General features: G+C 38.1%; 1 protein-coding gene across 1 annotated transcript in view; it reads right to left on the bottom strand.

Annotated features, from left to right (window-relative positions):
• Nucleotides 1–2,361: 2,361 nt before the first annotated feature.
• LOC144688505 (transcription elongation factor A protein 1-like) overlaps nucleotides 2,362–19,733 on the bottom strand; it is a 43,804-nt gene continuing 26,432 nt past the window's right edge. Inside the window, exons 6-10 of the mRNA XM_078555162.1 lie at nucleotides 15,793–15,849; nucleotides 13,808–13,962; nucleotides 9,854–10,000; nucleotides 7,201–7,272; nucleotides 2,362–2,718 (exon numbers count right to left, since the gene is read on the bottom strand). Coding sequence (XP_078411288.1) covers nucleotides 2,710–2,718; nucleotides 7,201–7,272; nucleotides 9,854–10,000; nucleotides 13,808–13,962; nucleotides 15,793–15,849 — 440 coding nt within the window. The 3' untranslated portion in view covers nucleotides 2,362–2,709. The remainder of the gene's footprint in view (nucleotides 2,719–7,200; nucleotides 7,273–9,853; nucleotides 10,001–13,807; nucleotides 13,963–15,792; nucleotides 15,850–19,733) is intronic.

The raw sequence follows: 19,733 nt of genomic DNA, 5'->3' as shown, positions 1-19,733 counted from the left end.
ATTTAAGACTGAGATGAGGAGGAACTTCTTCACTCAGGGTGGTGAACCTGTGAAATTCTCTACAACAGAAGGAGGCCAAGTCACTGAATATACTTTAGAAGGAAATAGATTTCTGGACTGTAAAGGCACCTTGGGGTACAAGGAGAGAGTGGGAGTATGGCATTAAGATAGAGAATCAGCCATGATCATATTGAATGGTGGAGTAGGTTCAAAGGGCTGAATGACTTACTCCTGCTCCTATTTTCTATGTTTTATCATGTCACACGCAGCTTTTGGAGTCTTGAGATGTTTCAGTAGAACTAACATTGAAGGTATGGGATAGCTGAAACTTCATTCAAAAAGGAATGCATCAACAGAGCAATTTGCTCTTATTTACCTTCATATACACACCAAGTTTCACTATCCCAGCAAATTCACTTTAGGAGAACACAATAACAGCTAGAGTAGATGCTAAAAAAGTCAAACACCAAGCCATTGTTAGCAGCTATCTCAAAATAAATGTTTGCTTATTTGGCTGCTTTTACAAATAGTTTTTAAGATTACATGCCATAAGTGTTGTACAGGAGCTCTTTGTTATCTGGTAACAGCATTGAATCCATTCTACTATTCTTTGTAACTTAGGTATCTGTGCAAGTCAGCACCTTTGGAATCTGCTTGCAATCCCTCCTGAGTGATCATATGCTCACATTCCTGCATTTTTTTTTCTTTTCCAAGGACGTATCCAAATTTTAGGTTAGTTTAGGAACTCTTGATTTATTGGAAACTGTGAACTACACTAAATATTTGGCCTTGCAATACATTAGGTGTATGATATAGTCTCAGCTTTTTGCTAGTAGGCTGTCTTCACAGTAATCTTTGGAGAAATCCTTACAGATGCTAGTATTCAGCACACAGACAACTACAGCCTTTGTTCATTAGTCTCCAAACCAGTTTAGCCACTATCCCTTGTGGAATAGTAAGAATATCTGCACAACCTCTTGTGGGTTGCATGCAATCCCATATCAGGAAACTGCCAGTTAAACTCTGGTGGGAATGGCCTTTTCAGTTATAAGTGGAAACTTTTAAGAGAATGAATAATGAAAAGTTGTTTCCACTGATTGCAGAATCAGTAACAAAATGCTAGAAAGATTTTCAATTGGAAGATGGATGTTAGAATAAATCTTTTCACACAGGGGGCTACTAGAACATGGAATGCTTGACCACAAAGTAACTATTGAGGAAAGGTCATAATGTCATTTAAAAGGGAATTCAGTAAGTATTTGAAAATATGAAAGGATACAAAGAAAGGGAATTAAGTAGCTCCAGTTGAAAAGTTAGCACTGGCACAATGGCTATAATCTTTGGGCTATCATTTCAGTAATCCGATAAAATCTCACTTATAAATTTGAGGCAGCATCCTTGCTAAGTGTATGGTGTACTCACATGGAGGTAATTCTTGGAATGCTTTCATAATCAGCTGTTAATCTTAATCTAAGTGACAAAGGGTTCTTTCTCACCAAAGAGCTCCATCAGTTAGGCTTCCTTGTTGCAAGACATCAGAGACATTAATATAGGAACTTGTACCATTCCTCAGCACAATCAGCCTCATTCAATGTACCAGTCTCATCTGAAAATTATGGGTGCTCAGGAATGAGAGAATTCAGATTGTACAAAGATATATATAAAAATAGATCCTAATGCATCTGCTGACCTGAATCGCAGGTAGAAACAGTTAATTTCTACAACTTCAATGCCACTTGGTTTACTCTCCCATTCGACCATCCAAACTTTATAGACTGTAATAAAATCATCTCGTTGCATTTCTAGAAGCAACAATTGTAATCACCAAAGGAAACATCTCAATAAAAGGGAATAATTGGATTCATGAAGTCAAAAGTCTAAAGCCAAAAATACAGTTCTGAAGTTAACGCCTTTTGCACAAGAATTAGTTGCCAAAATACTTCATGATCTGTTCAGTTGAGGCTTTGGAATGCACTGAGTCATCCCATCAAACATCAAATGTCCTTGTTGTAAACTAATTTAAATAGTTATGGCATTTGGAGAACTGAAGAAAATTGATCTGCTTCAATGTAAGTTTTTAAGAAAAATCTCAGACTGATTACAGGAAAAAATTAATGAAGGTTTTTGGGAAAATTGATAGAATCAGAATGCTGTAACCATCACCTTCACTTTTTCCAACTATATTTCACAATTGACAAAGTCGATACTTCTTGCTGGTAACATCAACTACACTAAAGAGTGTGGTGACAATGGCAACTATTGATTTTCTGAAACAAAATATTTTCTATTCAGGAGGTTTTCACATCTTCAGTACGAAATGTACAAGGAAACAGAAAACTTTACAAAAATGGAGGCAATGGGTTGCTGTGAACAATCATCACACTTTAATTAAAAATGATCTCAATATATCCAATCCAATAGCAGTTCATTATCGAAACCTAAATTATATAAAGAAGTCTTAAAACACGTTGAAGTGAAATGCAACTCGTCGTACCATACAATGCATTAATTAACAAAGACTCTCAATTAGGATATAATTTTAGATTACTTCAACTGAGTTTCAAAGGAGAATACTTGCAAAGATTATTTACTTTACAACAATATATGTAACAAAATGTGAGGTTTAATATACATGATGATCCTTTATAATTTAGGTACTTCATATATTGGTCCAGCTGCATCTACCAACAATGGTCGTCTGAATATTTATTAACAGAACTGAAAAAAAACAAGATTATTGTTAGGTACTGCTTTACGTAAGTCAATAAATTCAATAAACTGGTGATATGCAAAACCAAATTAACAGATTTAGATTGAATTAATGTAGTCTTGTGTACAGTGCAGATTTCCTGTAACATGTGAGTTTAACTCTTCTGCATCACGCTTCATTGGACTCAAATTTATTCTAATACAAACATTTTTTGCTTGCCTGATTTGATTGTTAGGATCAGCCAATCTCCAGAACCAACTCCCACTTGGTCCTACTCAACACATCAGAAGGAAACAATCTCATGTTTTGATCAATGAATGTCAAGTCCTTTGGTGCTTTTATCATTTTCATGTGCTCAGATAATCACTCAAATAAAGGAGTAAATATTCAGTCTGACTGCTCTCATCTCTCTCCCAAGTATGTGGCTACTAATTTAATAAACTCTTATTCAGAGATCACGATGACCTGCAAGCTGGCTTCAAGTTCTTCAATGCCTTACTTCAACTTTACTTTGTGAATCAAATCTAGCTGCCATCAAGAGAGCAGGGTCCTCTGGTGTAGGAAAGTCAGCGTTGGTAGGCTGGTGCATGACATCAGACAGCAGCTCTGGTCCATGTGGAAGAGGACCAGAGAAATTATTTGACTCAAGCACAGCATTAGGAATATTACTAATGCCAATCTCTTGCCTGTGACCTGACAACCATCTTAAATTCTCTCAAATGCTTCTTGCACTTATTATCATTCCCAACAGTGACAACTTAAAATTGGCTCTTACCACTATTTCTACAGCTACATCTAAATTGCCATTTCTCTCTGTTCCTTTTCTACCAGTCACTGGCCTCTTGCACTTTTCCCAGCTTCTGGCTCTCTAACACCATAATGCCCCTCTCTCCCACTCTTGCTTTCCCTACAGGCCTTACCATTTTTTTCTCCTGCATCACCAGATGATCAATAGCATTCCCAAGAACTAAAGCTGATCATATAATTAAAAATAAATCCTGCAACATAAACTCAGTCTACAACATGGAACCACTGACCGGCCTGGCTCATAGGTACAAAAGAAAATACTTAATTCCAAAGCAGGGAATTTGCAGAGGAAACGGGGCAAGCACAGGAACGAAAAGATCATGTGGAATTTAATGACAGGACTCATCATAATATTTTGCTTCAGTTTTCTGTCCAGCAGCCAAATTGACCAGCTGGCTGGATGGCAGGTGGGAAATCCAACACGAGAAAGATGCAGCTGGGGACACTTGGGGATGGGATGGGGTTATTGATCACAGGAGAGAAAGAGTTAGAGATTGAATTTGCCAGCAGGGCAGGAGGTCATGATCAGTGTCAAGTTATGTAATAATATCAATATAGTTATTGGAAATTATTTTAAAATAGAATTTAGTGGTGTGTGTGTGTATGGGTATGTCTCTTAATTGGATTAAAGCCAGCTAGGCTAGAGGCTTTGATGTACAGAATTAATTAGGGGATTTTTGTAGTTATTTTAGCAGTAATTTTGTAGATAAATGTATGTGCTTACAATCTTTCTTGTATTAACAAATGTTTAATTTAGATCTATAAAAAAAAATTGAGACTCAATGGCATTACTACTACTGAATTCAAAGCCTGCATCAGGAAACATACAAATTGCAAAAATGGGTTATGACAATTGTTTCAAGTTTCCCTCTGGGATTTGAACAACTTAGCCTTTACCATGTGTCATAACAATCAGCAATGGGGTTATGGGGGGGCAGAGGGTTGCCATTGTGCCCAGGAAACATTATATAAAGCACTTACCTTCCTAAGCCAGCAGCTCCAGCGTCCCTTTCAACTGCTCGGCAACTGTTAAATCTAATATAGGCTCCTAATTGCATGGTGTTCTGCTTGTCAAGGGTGGGACACTGACAACACGAAATCCACCTCCATGAAAATGGCTAAAGGTGCTGCATTGGTTGGGGATGTAATCATGGTTTTAAAATTTTTAACTGTGCCCCTAATCCTCTTACACTCATTGTGAGGGCATTAAATAGGAGTTAACATCTGAAAAATTGTGCGACCCACCTGCATCCTAAGATTTAAGTTCCATAATTTAAACTTATTCATAAGATATCACAGCCAAGAATGGGTGCACTCAAAATTTGGCATTCAAGAAAAGCAGAAATCAATCTCTTCCCCACCCTCCCACTGCCATTTGGTCCTCACCTCAGGTGTTAACTGGCTGACTGCATGAAATAGCTGTTCAAATTTCCATGGTAGCATGAGCTGCAGCCGGATACTCGCAACTTGATGAACAAATATTGAAGCAGCCCAAATTTGGCGTCAAGTAGCTCAGGCCTCTTAAATACCACATTAGGCTGATATCATACCCAACCCCAAAGCATCCACAGCACAAAATAGTGGAGGCAGAATATCAGCAGCATCTCAACAGACCCTTGCGTAAAGCCTGCTAATTTTATTATCTGGACTTTGTAACCTTAAAAGGACATCAGTGACACTTTAGCAACAACATGATTTGTATTTATATAGTGCCTTTTAACATAACAAAAGGTCCCAAGATGTTTCATGGCAGCATCCTGAAAAAAAATGTATTACACCAAACCACATAAGGAGACCTGAGGTCAGTTGATCAAAGCTTGGTCAAAAAGATAGGTTTTAAGTAGTGTCTTAAAGGAGAAAGGTGAGATAGAGAGGTAGGAAGGCACATGGAGGGTATTCTAGAGCTTGAGGCTGAGACAACTGAAGGCATGGCCACCTATGGTAGAACAATTAAAAATATGGATGTGGAATTTGAGAAGTGCAGATATCTTGGAGTGGAGGAGATTATAGAGGTAAGAAGGGTCAAAGCCATGGAGGGATTTGAAAACAAGGATAACCAAAACACTGCTTGCCCAGGAGGCAACGTAGATCAGGAAGCACAGGATTAACAGGGGAACAGGACTTGTTGAGAGTTAAGATATGGGCAGCAGAGTTTTGGACATCCTCAAGTTTACAGAGGGCAGAATGTGGGAAACCAGCCAGGACTGTGTTGGAATAGTCAGATCTAGAGATAACAAAGGTATGAATGAGGGTTTCAGCAGCAGATCAACTGAGATCGGGGCAAAATCAGGCAATGTTACGGAGGTGAGAATGGCCATCTTAGTGATGGCACAAATGAGGTCTGAAGCTCACCTCAGGATCAAATATGATGCCAATGTTGCGAACAGACTGACTTATCTCAAACTGTTGCCAGGGAGAGGGATGGCATCAGTAGCTTGGGAACAGAGTTTGGAGTGGGGACTGAAAAAAAATGGGCTGTCTTCACAATGTTTAATGGAAGGAAATTTCTGCTCATCCAGTCCTGGATGTCAGATAAGCAGTCTGATAATTTAGCAACAGTGTAGGAGTCAAGACAGCTGATTATTATGACACAGTCGATGGTAAAGGCTGAGTTGTTCAAATCCCAGAGGGAAACTTGAAACAACTGTCATAACCCATTTTTGCAATTTGTATGTTTCAAGATGCAGGCTTTGAATTCAGTAGTAGTAATACCACTGTGTCTCAGGAAATTTCTATAAAACTAAATTAAACATTTATTAACACAAGAAAGATTGTAAGCACATACATAGGTCTACAAAATAACTTCAAAAATCCCCTAATTAATTTGACTCTGAGTTACAGCTGGGTATCGTCGGCGTTCATGTGAAAACTAATGCTGTGCCTTGGATGATGCCATCAAGGGGCAGCATGTAGATGAGAAATAGAGGGGGCCAAGGATCAATGCTTGTGGACACCTGTACATATATAGTTCAACCTTAATTGCTAAATATCATCACTGTATGTTACATTCCGTGCTAAGTGAGAAACACCATGGGAGGTTTATTTTTCATAATGTTTTAAACTGTCCATATCGGAAATGTTTTCTAAATACTAAAAATATTTCTTGTTAACAAAAGTCATAAGACAACATAAATGGGGTGATAACATTGTTTGTGGTCACCTTGATCTGAACTGAAAGCTATCCAGTAGCATAAATGGCTTTACACTTGCAAAACATTTAAAACCTCATCTTCCATACTTTCTTTTAAAATTCTATTTCTCCTCTACCTCCCCATCTCATTTCTCACCTTTCGATAGCAGCAACATTTGTTTAAGGTACTGAACCTTGGGCATCAGCAGATCTCTAGTACCCATCCAAGTAGTTACTCTTCATATTTGACGTTAGTGTGTCTGTAGGCTACTCCACTATGAAAGACATCAAAACTCTGCCTCAGCCAGCACCTATTAGGTATGTGCTTTACACTAGGGGTTCTTGGATAGCATGAACTTTGACTGATTTTTACATCTTTTTAGCCAGGATTTCAAGGTCAATTTTAGTGCCCGCCCCAGCTGAAGATGGTACCTGGGTCCTTCTTAGTATGGCATAACACTGTGTCAATCAATTACTCAGAGAGCTCTAATAAAACACGAATTGCTGTTCCACATATTTTACAAAATTACTTGACTACAACATGAAAACGTACCTTCCATCTGTTACCACATTCATTGCAAAAAACAAACGTAGTCATGGGTTCATCAGCACTCCGTGTTTGAACCTGGAGAAAGACGAGAGACAGTTACATCATAAAATTGCCTTTTCATAATAGATAACATTTCAATTCTTGTAAGTGATAAAATTCAACAGATCAGTTTTTACTTGTTAGTAAAGATGTAAATTGCAATCTCAGCAATTCTGGGTCAGTGGAAAGAAAACTTATCAAAAACAATGCTCTGCTGTGTTCTTGCCTTTTTTACAGTAAGGCCAGCCCTACATAGACAAGAATGAACTGAAAGAAAAAAAAATTATGTTGATACATATCAAAAAATGATAGCTTATTTATTGAGTGTTATTCAACTTTAAACAGAATTTTATTTATAAATGCCAACTGCGAATAATCTAGCAAATCTACCACTGCTTCTTCATAAAAAAAAGTTTAAGTATCTTCTTTAAATATTTTAATAGTCTAATATTGACCTTGTTTAAAAAAATTAAGATTAGAAGCTTTTTTAAAGAAGATCTGAAAATAAATTACAAACTTAACTAGGACCTGGCTCATGTGATTGGTCAAAGATTTACTCAGAAATATGCAGAAATTATATGATTGAAACAGAAATAACAAGTCATTGTTTACTCTCCATGTGAGCTATTGTTCCAGTTGCATTTACACTGGTCTCAATTCACTTGAGTTTGAGTAATATACTGAAGATCTGGTTAATAACCTAAACAGTATTAGGCCACAACTCTCTACAGGATGGACCAACAAGTTTCACTTGTATAGAAAGTATAGCAAATTGTAAAAAACACACTGTTGAACAAATTGGACATCAATGTCACCACTCCTGTTATTATGGTTACATGCTCTCTTGATTCATTCGGTACAGAAAGTATTTTTGGGCTGACTTAGTGATCCCAGCTAAAAATCACTGGAGCCACTACACTGGTGTAAATCTCACCCCATGAGTGATGATGCAAAGCCAGCTTGAGGATCTTGTTTGAATATGCTTCCTGGACAGCTTAGGGCTTACACAGGATATATAAGGAAGCAGGCCCCAAAGAATGTTAGAAGTGCACCGTCCATAAAGACTTGCTGCTCAAAAGTAAAGGCAAGAAGCTACTTAAATACATAACTGCATACATAGGGATAAAGTGTTGGAGTGTTCAGAATGTTTCTGTCTTTTCAAAGGCATAGCACAAGAAATGCTGGTTGAGGCCAAAAGGGTGGTCAATAAGCAAGCACAAATAGATTGGACAAATGTCAGAGCAGAGTCATCTGTGAATCCATTCCATGGCTGGCAAAGTGAATGTGTTACAGCAAGAGGTGGCTCTGGCTTTTTGGTACTCTGCCAGGACAACAAAGCATCATGCCTGATAGAAGCCAGCATCCCAGCTCAATGCTGGCAACAGTATCTGGGATGCATGAGATGAGGGAATACTAAGGAGCTTAGCAAAGTGGAACTAACCAAATGTACTGTACAACAGATAAATGGCCTAAGATAAAAGAAAAAAAACTGCGGATGCTGGAAATCCAAAACGAAAACAAAAATACCTGGAAAAACTCAGCAGGTCTGGCAGCATCTCTTCAAGCCACAAAATCATTAACTAATTCAGTTTGTAGCTCACTCATATTAAATCCTTGCAGAACCCTGCAATTCTTTCAGTGCATATCAGTACTGCAGCAGAGCACAAGATGAAACATACAATTGAAAGGTTTGTCACATTCACATCTTCCAACATCTTCATGCTTATAATACAATGCATGGTCATTGCTGACACCCAGACTGAGCATATGGCAGCTATCAGTAACCCAGTGTACTTAGGAAATACATCAATGCAGTGTCACTGGGTAGCTGAATTACATTAACCAGGAAAAGGTGGTGATAAAAGTGCTGGCTTTGATGAACAACAATAGATGGTATTGGTCATCTATTCAATCTCTTTCTGGGCAGCACAATACCTAATATTGCAGTGCTGACCGAGTACAGTAGTTCATGTCCTTGCTAACCTCCAGTAATGTTATTCATATGCTTCAAGTTGACTGAAGGTATCCTTGAAGCAAATAATAATAAAGCTCTACCTTGCTGATTCAATACAAGCTGAGGCAGCTGTCCACGATATATAGTCAGGTGTACAAAGGTCTGAAGCCTGTTTATCTTCCTGACTTGCCTTCTTTCAACTTATGCTATCTCAAATGTGAAATACTGCATGGAAATGTTTTAAAGGACAAGCTTTAAAAGAAAATCAAATTATTGGTGGAGGAATTAGAAAATGTAGTTAAAGAAATTGCTTAAAAAATTTTGCTAAAATGTGATGTAAAAACTTACAAAAGCAAACTAAGAGCCTCTTCATCCAGAGTTTCAGTTACTTGCGATGTAAGTGGACATTGAAAGAGGGAGAAAGCAAACTTAGCAAAAATACCCCAAAATTGTTCTTTGTATTCACGAAAATCATGAAATCGAAGGCGTTAATTAAGCTAGTGTATGAAATGTGCATAAGCATTTTAGCTTATTAAAAATGTAGTCTGAAAGAAATTGGTTTGAGTTCTGCTCTGCCAATTTAAGTCCCTCTGCGCAACTTGTGCACCAAACAGGACCATTTAATTGGCCCTTTGGTTTACTATATGTCAACATCACTCTTACCTGTGTATATGTACAGTTCTTCTTCTTGCACTTCCCACAAGTGAAGAGGGCAGTTTCAGTGCCACTAGTCTTGGCCATTTGGTGTTCTCTGATAGCTTCGTTTGTTAAGGCCTTCCGAATCTCTCTCAGTTCGTCACTTGCCATTTCCTTTATTTTTGTTAAAAAAAAACATTAGAAGGTAAAATATGGTGCATAAAACTTTCAGATCCCAGGTTACATGGATTTCAAATATCTCTTATAAAGGTGGCTCAAAATTAGTTTTCCTTTAAAACGTTCTTAAAAGAAAAACTTTTCATCCCTCCAAACTGCAGGATACCAAAATGTGCTTTTGTAAAAATCCCTACCTGGTAAAAACGTCTTAATTTCACTGTTGATTTTCAGCCCTGTCGAGATCTACCAATTCAGGTGTCTCTTCATATCAAGAAGCCACACAGTTAATGTTGGTTAAAAGCACATCAAGGAGCAATTCAGTGTGGTTCAGCATCCAGCTGACCCAAGAACTGTAACCGCAGTCTGTTTTCTGCTGCTACTGCCCAAGAAATGCTCTCCTTTCAATACTGTTTGATAATTGGCATTTACATATACAACTTTAAAATGGCTGTCAAGTTACACAATTCCAAAATTAACAGATTTTCAGACTCAATGCATTTCAGATGTGAAAAGACCCAATGCATTTTACCCATTTTGATATGATTGTGAAAGCCAGCGTGATGATCAGACATAGCAGATTTGAGGTATGAGATATGCAGCAAGTACAACTGGCTGAATAAATGTAGATTTAACCTGCAGCTTTTTGAGATGTAGGAAAGGGAAGAAAATGAATTTCTGGTCAGATTTCCACATAATGTGAACATTGATATACAAATATCAATATACAAAATCAAACACCAGCAGGATCCAAACTGCTTAAAGATTTCACTTTTTTCAATGTGAGCTTCACTGTAATCAAATTTACATATCTCAGTCCAGATTGAGAACCAGTTTTTCAAACTATTACCCATTTCTATTCTAGTCCCCACATGAAATTTACCAAAGTGAATGCAAATTCCTGTAAAGAACTCCATTGCCTGGGAATAGCAGGGATATAATTTAACCTTTCTACACCTATTCAAGATAAATTAAATCTTAATTATGTTTCTACTTCACCTTAATCACACGGCAGCCACCTTTTAAATCACAATGAGGTCAGGGTTGCAAAATTCAAAATGGTGTCACCTCCAACATGCGTAGTGGGATCACTACATCTTTTGATTGTCACAGCCGATTTTCAAAGGAAAAACACACAGAAGAATTGAAATATTGGTTAAGTATTTAGCGTATTGCAAATTCCTTGCAGCAAGTGCTTTCAACCCCAAATCACCCTTTATGTATGTCATTTCTGGTTTAAATGTGGTAACAATCTAGTCCCATAATTTAGAACATAATGATTAGATTTATCCTAATTGGAAATTCTGAAGTACCTAACTATTGGCTTTGCTGTTGAGAAAAAAATAAAACACAAAGAAGAAGAAATTCCTTTAGACCTGCTTTTGAGCACAAAATGGTGCGCATACGAAGTCAGAAATAATTCTGGAAAGCTGCGGACACCAATCTGTCATCCTGATGCAGCTCACCAGTTTTAAGGGGAAGAAACCACACTGGGGTCATGATATAGATGTTAGACTCGCTTGTATGTGGCAATAAAGGGCCAAATACTCATTACAGGCCAGAGTCATTTACATATTGCCTGAAGGAAAGACGGTATCAAAAACGATTCCGAGATATTTTGGGTACAGGATGTAAGCATATGAAAATTGGTGCTTTTTGCTCCACCAACCTACCCCACCTTGCCCTATCTGCCCCACATTCAGCACCTGAAAAAAAGGGCACGACAAATATTAAACAATGAAAAATCAGATTATGTCCAACTATCCGGCAATGGATTTATCTGCAATCAAATATAACATGCAAGGACTGAACAGGCTTAACAGTTGGAGTACGGGCAGATTCAACACTTCAAATCATATCTAGAGGGAAAACTGCATGGTGCACCACAATAAAAGTGATGTGATAACATAAAAGGGCATGAAATAGGGAAACTGTAATTAGTAGGAACTAAAAATATAGAAAACAAAGTAGAGAATGGACTGTAAGACATGGAGGAGATTCAGAATGAGAGCATTAGATCTGTATGAACTGAAAAAATGCCTTAAATGCGTGCGCATATTTTACGGTGGGTGTGCTGGGACGTTAAATTAATTGCAATCGTAAATAAAGTATAAGGATGTAAATAAAGTATAAGGAATATAAAAGGAGAGGAAAGGACTTGCATTAATAAATTGTCTTTCTCAATCTGAAGGTGTCCCGAAGGGCTTTATAGCCAGTAAGTATTTTTGAAGCATGGTCATTATTGTAACATAGGGAAACATAGCAGCCAATTGGCAGACAATAATGCTCTACAAAAACCAATGACATGCCCAGATAAGTGTTGCTGGTTGAGGGATAACTATCTTGGAGATCTCCCTCACCACCTCTTTGAATAGTGTTATGGGAATTTTTATGTCAACTTGAGGAGGAAAATAGGGCGTTGGTTTTATGTCTCATTTGAAAAATGGCGTCTCCGACAGCAGAGCACTTTCTCAATACTTCACTGAAATGTCAGTCTGCATTTTGTGCTAAAGCCTTGGAGTAGGGGACTCAGGAGCAGAAGTAGACTATTTAGCCCTTCGAGCCTGCTCCACCATTCAATAAGACAATGGTTGATCTGATTGTGGTCTTAGCTCCACTTTCCTGTCTGCACCCCATAACCCATAGGAACACAGGGTCCACCACCTTCTGACTGAGGTGATAGTTGGTACCACTGGGCCAAGGAAATAAATATCTGAATAAAAATATAATTTAATGTCAGTAAAGAAGGTGCTTTGTGCTTGAGCGTAACCTAGAGAGATCTTCGTTTCTGCAGGAAGGAACCGAGGGAACTAGCCAAAAGCACTTAACAGGAGAACAGTGAGAATACATTCTCAAAAAAGCAGCAAGTGATCTCACATTGTAGCATGTGACAAAGCAGACCAAACCTGCAAAATACAAAATTCCCTCAAGCATTATAAACGTTTTGTACAAAATAATTTTAAACCAATTTTATAATTTCCTCCACAATAATTATTAAATGACTTAATCAACAGCAACCCTGGTTAAAATAAAACTCAACTATTTTGATATCAAAAATATTTCAGACGTCAACAAGTTACTATGACTATCTAATAACGTAGGCCCTGTATGAACTCCCTGTGGATTTGGATGTCTGGGAAGACATAAGTAACGTACAAAACTACCTGGTCTGAAGTGAGACTGTTCTTCATAAAACTTTTGAATGGTGCATTAGAGAGAACCATTATACAATCACTAAAACTGTTCTTTGTTTAAGAATTGTTTAGAAAAGTTTAGCTTCAATTATGCATGTTTGGATCATTTAAAAGACTAAAATCACAATGAAAATGAAAGTACTTTAATTAAGACACAACTCCAATTTGTAAAAGGCCCATCGTATTCCTCAAAATTTAGTTGCATAAAGGCAGCACTACATGCCAATATGCAAACATTAGAAAACCTTTCTTTATATCATTTATAGTGGGATAGCAACATTTAGTGGCAGATAATTCATACAGGATTAACTCCTGATGCATCTGGTTTTTATAGATTAGTGGAATGCCATTTGTCTGTAATTATCTTTCTGATATTAGGTGATTAGAAGGAAAGCAAAATCCATTGATAATGTCCTTGATTGCATTATAGCTCTTGAACCTTCTACACTTTTAGTATCTTCTGTGGTAAGAAAAACTGTTTAGCATTTTCGGCAAAGCTTATATTGGTAGCTAATTGGTACAGTGTTTCTGGTAGACATCTTTGCATTATTAGAAGAAAGGCATGATTTTGTTTAATGGGAAAGAAAACATCACACTAATAATGTTGCCTTACCTCAGCAGTCATTCTTGCAATCTGTTCTGCTGAAATATTTCCACAGAGAACATTTTTCCTTAAGTTGGGGTTCTTTGTATCTTTTAGGTTAGCTATCCTGCTTCTCACTCGGTTTTTGTATTTCATATCTGTATTGCCCATCTCTTGGAATACAAGTGTCAATTAAATTAAGGAGTCATAGCCAAAGTCAAGATATAACAACTATTGAATGAATATTTTCATTTTAGTTTAACTCTACAGCAAACATGTCAAATTCCAAAGAATATTGGCCCAAAACAGAATCAGTCACAGAAACCACCAAATCTGTTTATTCAATTTTTTTGGCTTACAAGACAACCCGTCTGTGACAATGCTTTCTGCTCAGACTCTTTGCAGCTATCCCTTCATGAGCTCCTCTGACAGCTCAGTTAATAAAGTTAATGTTTTCAGGGGAGGAGGAGGAAGGAACTAAAAGTTGGAAATTAGTACTCCTCCAAAAAAAACTTTACAGTATTTGTGGGCTATAGCTCTGCATTCAACATATTTGCTAAAAATTAAATTTCTAATGTTACATTACCATTCCCACCTACATCACCTCACCTCCAACTTTGCAAAGGCAGACAATAAAAGGACACTTTTTCTGTAAACTAACTATTGTTCTTGCATTTTGCGTAGCAATCAACTTAAAGGATCTGATCTTTAATTACATTTGCAGAAGAGAGGCTACAATCAACATAGACTCTTGGGAGTCTCCATAGTGTACGGGCTGGATTTCACATGTCCTTGCTGGGCGTTTTCTCAACAGGGGCAAGTAAAATAGGTTTGGTAGCCAGCCCACCATGTTCCCGCCCACCCCAAGCTCAACCCCATAATATACTAGATAGACAGGCTGAACCCGCCACATATAAATAAGGGTCATTCAGGCTCATTACAAGCCTACTGTTCTGAATAATTCGCTGCCCACGTCATAACATGATTGGCATGGGCAGTCAGGTTGGAGTGGGCAGGATGTTTTAAAGGTCTACTTAAACAAAGACAGGAAGGAAAGGGGGCATCTAATTCAGGGGGTGCCCTGCTCACATCAATGGTGCCCCCACTCCTCAGATACCAACTCCTCCCGTCCCTCCCCCCACCAACATTATTTCTGCACCACCTGCCTGACAGAACCTGGCCCCCACACCCCTCCACGCCTGGACTCTGGGATCCCAGATCTAAAATTTCAGGGCTTACCTTCTCGGGGCAGCCACGTTCCTCTTTGGCTTTATTTCTGCAGTCCCAGCAGTGCTCACTACTGAGCTCTGGCACTGCCAGCCAATCAGATTGGCCGGCAGTACCCAAGGATGGGACTTCCACCCGAATGAGGGGCAGAAGTCCCACGGTTCACCAACTTAGTCCACCCACAGCATTTTATGGCTGTGAGGAGGGCTGGCACAGAACAAGTGGTTTCTGGCCAACTTTATTTCCAGGGGCGCGAGCAGTCCCCCCAGTAAAATGCAACCCTCTCTCTCTACTGGATGAACACATGCATTATAAATTTATTGCTGCTAAACAAACCAAAATCTCTCATTATTAATTTTAGTGCACATTTCTGTTAGGTGTGTAATTTTATATTTTTGCACTCATTAAGATGAGCAATGCTAGCATTAGGAATGGAGAAATGTTACACCTTGAACACCCAGCATTAGCCTACAGCACTCCCAAGGTCAAGTACAGAATAGCAATACACAGTAAAACCTTCTCTGCTGTACTTTAACAAAGTACCTTAATCATCACTTCAAAAGACAAATCCACTTCCTACACCACATAACCTTACTACCTTGTTGAGTGAGATTGCCAATCTATTTCAACTCATGCTGAATTATGGGCAGTTCTGAACTGAGGCCCCATAGTCACTACAGAAATGAAAGGGCAAAATGTTAGCCTATACCACTTATCCAGCAAATGTTTGCTAGAGGGCAGTTTATGAACATCATCTGTACAGAAGATATTCACATAAAAAAGGATATTTTCTTCAATCTGCGCTGCCATATGGTCACAGTCAGTTCCTATTGCAACATAATCATCTGCAATCGAGATGCAATTAAAGTCAGAAGCTGAATGTTCTGTACTTGTCCTGTTCAGCAGTAAATACATAGTCAAACAGTATAAGCAAGACAAGTTGGTAATTTCAAATGGTCTTTCATCTAGATCAAATAATTTTTTCATGCTGATAGAGGAAATGCTTGACTTGTTTCATGCTCAGCAATCCTCTCAGTTAACACTTCTAATCCAAATATCCTTATAAATGATATGACTTTTTTAATACTAGAATATTTCACTAAAATAATACACTTGTGTCTCTTAAGTACAACTCTTTGTACTGTTATTGCAAGCCATATTGGCTAATAGGAGGATTCATTCAGAACATCTGTTTTCAAATCAGTCCAGATTCCAGTCTTTCTGGGAAGTGGGGACTGGTCAAAATTCAGCAGCCAACAAAATGATTTCATGGCACTGTACAGGAACTTGCAAATATGAGTCTCAAAGCTCCATTAACAGATTATATAAATCCCATGTCAGATTTTCAGCATTAAATCCCATTTCAAAGTATTTTCGGTCAAAAAACTCCAATGTTTTTTGTAAAACATTGGCTTCCATCAAAAATTCTGTACGCTCAGTATTTTTATTTGCAAATCATTTTGCTAGTAGCCTACTGAATTACTAATGATAAATACATTTTGTTCTCTTCCAAATTCAAATAATTTAATAGGAACCATATAATAGCAACCATAAAATAGCAATCTGTTAATGGAACTTCTGTATCAAGTAAGTAAAACTGTAATGTTTTGTTTAGAACAAAAGCCTCTAGTTTGTTCTTTTCCTTTACATTATGCTAACTTCAAACTCTTAAAATGAGCAAAACATGGTATTTATAATGCTAGATTACAGCATTTAGCAACAATGTTGGAAGAGAAAAATAATATCAAAAGGACTGCTTTCAGTTTGTATCTTTGTATTCATGCAAGAAGAATGCGAAGGTATCCTCACAACTCAAACATTTATTGTATCAAGAAACATTCAGTAACTGAAATTTCATGGTCTAGATTTCCATAGAGCATCTCAGTAATCTATATAAATAACGGTACTTAATGGCTTTGAGAGCCGACATGAACACTAGTCATTTTTTGTCACTAGTTTCACATTTTTAATGTAATTAAGAAAAATAGGAATTTTGCTCTGGTATTTTCTTCTAAACAGAGTAATTTTATAAACAATTTGCATTTATATAATGCCTTTAACACCAGGAAAAGTCCCAAAGTGCTTCACAAGGGCATAAGATAAAAAACTGATCCGAGATAAAGGCTTTGAAGAGTCATACAGACTTGAAACGTTAACTCTGTCTTTCTCTCCACAGATGCTGTCAGACCTGCTGAGATTTTCCAGCATTTTTTGTTTTCGTTTCAGATTTCCAGCATCCACAGTATTTTGCCTCGATCCAAGAGACAGTAGGTCAGGTGACCAAATGCAAGATCAAAGAGTTCAGCTAAGTTTTAAGGAGAGATTTAAAGAGGAGAGAAACGTGGGGAAAAGGGAGGTTTACGGAGTGAATTCCCAAGCTTAGGGTCAAGCTGAATGAAGGCACAGGCCACCAATGGTGGGGCAAAGGGAGTGTGGGATGTACAAGAGTCAAGTGCTGGAGAACCATATAGAGTTAATGGAAAATTGTTGGGTTCAAGGAGGTTATACAGACAGGGGAAGGCAAGTCAATGAAGGGATTTGAACACAATGATGAGAATTTTAAAACTGAGACACTGGTGGACCAAGAGCCAATGGAGGTCTGCAGATCTGATACAGATGATATTACTTTGCCTCAGTACAGGCTAAGTGGCTTGGTTACCATGGGGACAGGTTGGGATTTGCTGAGCAAGGTACAAAGTTCTCACACCTGGAACAAAGGCAAGAGCAGCTGGACAGGCTGTCTGTCTCCAAGATTTCGGACAAAAAGAGAAGAGCGTCAGGATGTTTTTGCTGATCATTGACGTGACCTTAATGAAGTTCTTAAAGCAGCTTAGGAGAATTTTACTTGGCAAAAGAATGAACTGCTTGCACACAAGAAGGCAGTGTTAAACCTGTTTCTCCTGGGGAAAAAATGCTGGAAGATTGAATCATGGGAATGAACTTAAAGATAAAAGTAATCCTGCATTTAAACAGGAGGGTGGCAATTAAGCTGACTGAGACTTTCTTTACAGACTTGGACATTTAAAAACTTACAGCCACAAAAGAGAATTAAGATCCAGAGTTAAAATATAAACAGGGTAATGCAAAGACTGTATTAAAAAGTCAACGCCCTGATGACAGTGTAGTGTCTGGTTTAAAGGAGAACAAAATAAATTACTGAATACAGAGCGTAAGAAGCACTATGACAGATAATTTCTTTGATACACACCTGCTGGTACCAGAAGGCCCAAGTGATTATTAGAAATCAACAATATTGTTCTTGACAAAGCTAACCAGACCAGACCAAGTGCACAATTTTCTAACCCAGAACATGGGAAAGGAAAAGGAAGTTGGGAGTGATGTTGGATTGGTTCCTGTAAAAACTGAAATCCTGCAGATAGCAGTAAAGTATAACCGTGGCATGTAGTTTCCAATCAAGTTAAAAGTTAGACATATTTTCTGTAGTTTAGAGTACTAGTTGCTTATGAAGTAATGTTTATTCATGTTGCTTTTTAGTTTGTTACAGTAAAAGTCTTAAAAACTTAAAGGAATTGCGTGACAAGAGTTAAGGTTTGTCACTGGGAATTCAAATATTATTTCAAAAGTTATCAGACTTTACAGGGATTGTAACAATTAGCAAGAGTTTTGGATCAGCTCCACTTTATGCAAGGTGGAAGATGGGAGACCAGGTAGGATAGTATTGGAATGGTCAAGTCTGGAGCATGAATGAGAGCTTCTGGAACAGTGGAGGCAGGGTAGAGGTGGAAGCAGGGGCCTTTGTAATGGAGAAAATATAGGATCAGACAGAACGCTGAGGTTGTGAACAGTCTGCAACGTAAAAATGAAATTGGTGGCTAAGGAATAGATCAGAGCGTCAGCTTGCCAATGTTTAACGGGAGAAAATCGTAGCTCATTCAGGACTGGATATTGGATGAATTGCCTGACAATAAAGTAATGGAGGGGCTACAGAGATGGTGATGAGGTAGAGTTGGGTGCCATCACCGTACCTGTGAAACCTGATACCATTTTTTGGATGATATCGAAGAACGTGTAGATGAGACATAGGAGGGAGTCAAGAGTAGAACCATGGGAGACTTCAGAGGTAACAGTGCCAGGGCAAACAGAGAAGGAATTACAGGAAATTCTCTAGCTATAACTGGATAGGTAAGAAGGGAACATTTGTGAACAAAACGTGCCTGAAACGACGACACAGGTTTTGCTGTTAAACGACAGAAAAATTGTTAGTGTTTGCCATCATTACTCTTCGGAAACTGACAACTTCTTCTGGTGCCCGCATGTGCACAGTTGAATGCAGAAATCCAGAAGTTGCTGTCAGTGATTCCCTGCTCCTCCACATGGGTGCACTGATGTAGACACCACAAACTGCAATCTTCAGAGATCAGTGAATTGGAGAACATCCCCTTTTATGCTGTGATATCACTGTTTAAGCCTGGTAAAGATACACCTTGTTAATGAGATATAGCTGGGTTTTTAAGCACCTACTAAAACAATCTTTCTGGTCCTGGAAGGCAAATTTTATATCGGTGGAATGTCAAATTTATCTTTATGATTTAAAAGCCAGCTTTGGTACAATAAAGACAATTTAAAGTTTATGATATTTTGCTTCCTGGTTTCTGTCCATTGAGAATTCAATTGATTGGCTGCTTGCCCTGCTTGATGACATCACTGTTGCTGGACGCCTGGAGATCTCCTCGACTTGGCGCCAGATTCAATTTAATGGCAGGAAAAG

Source organism: Cetorhinus maximus, chromosome 13 (genome assembly GCF_964194155.1).
Source record: "Cetorhinus maximus chromosome 13, sCetMax3.hap1.1, whole genome shotgun sequence".
NCBI classification, from domain to species: domain Eukaryota; kingdom Metazoa; phylum Chordata; class Chondrichthyes; order Lamniformes; family Cetorhinidae; genus Cetorhinus; species Cetorhinus maximus.
This window is presented reverse-complemented; position numbering and strand designations above follow the sequence as displayed.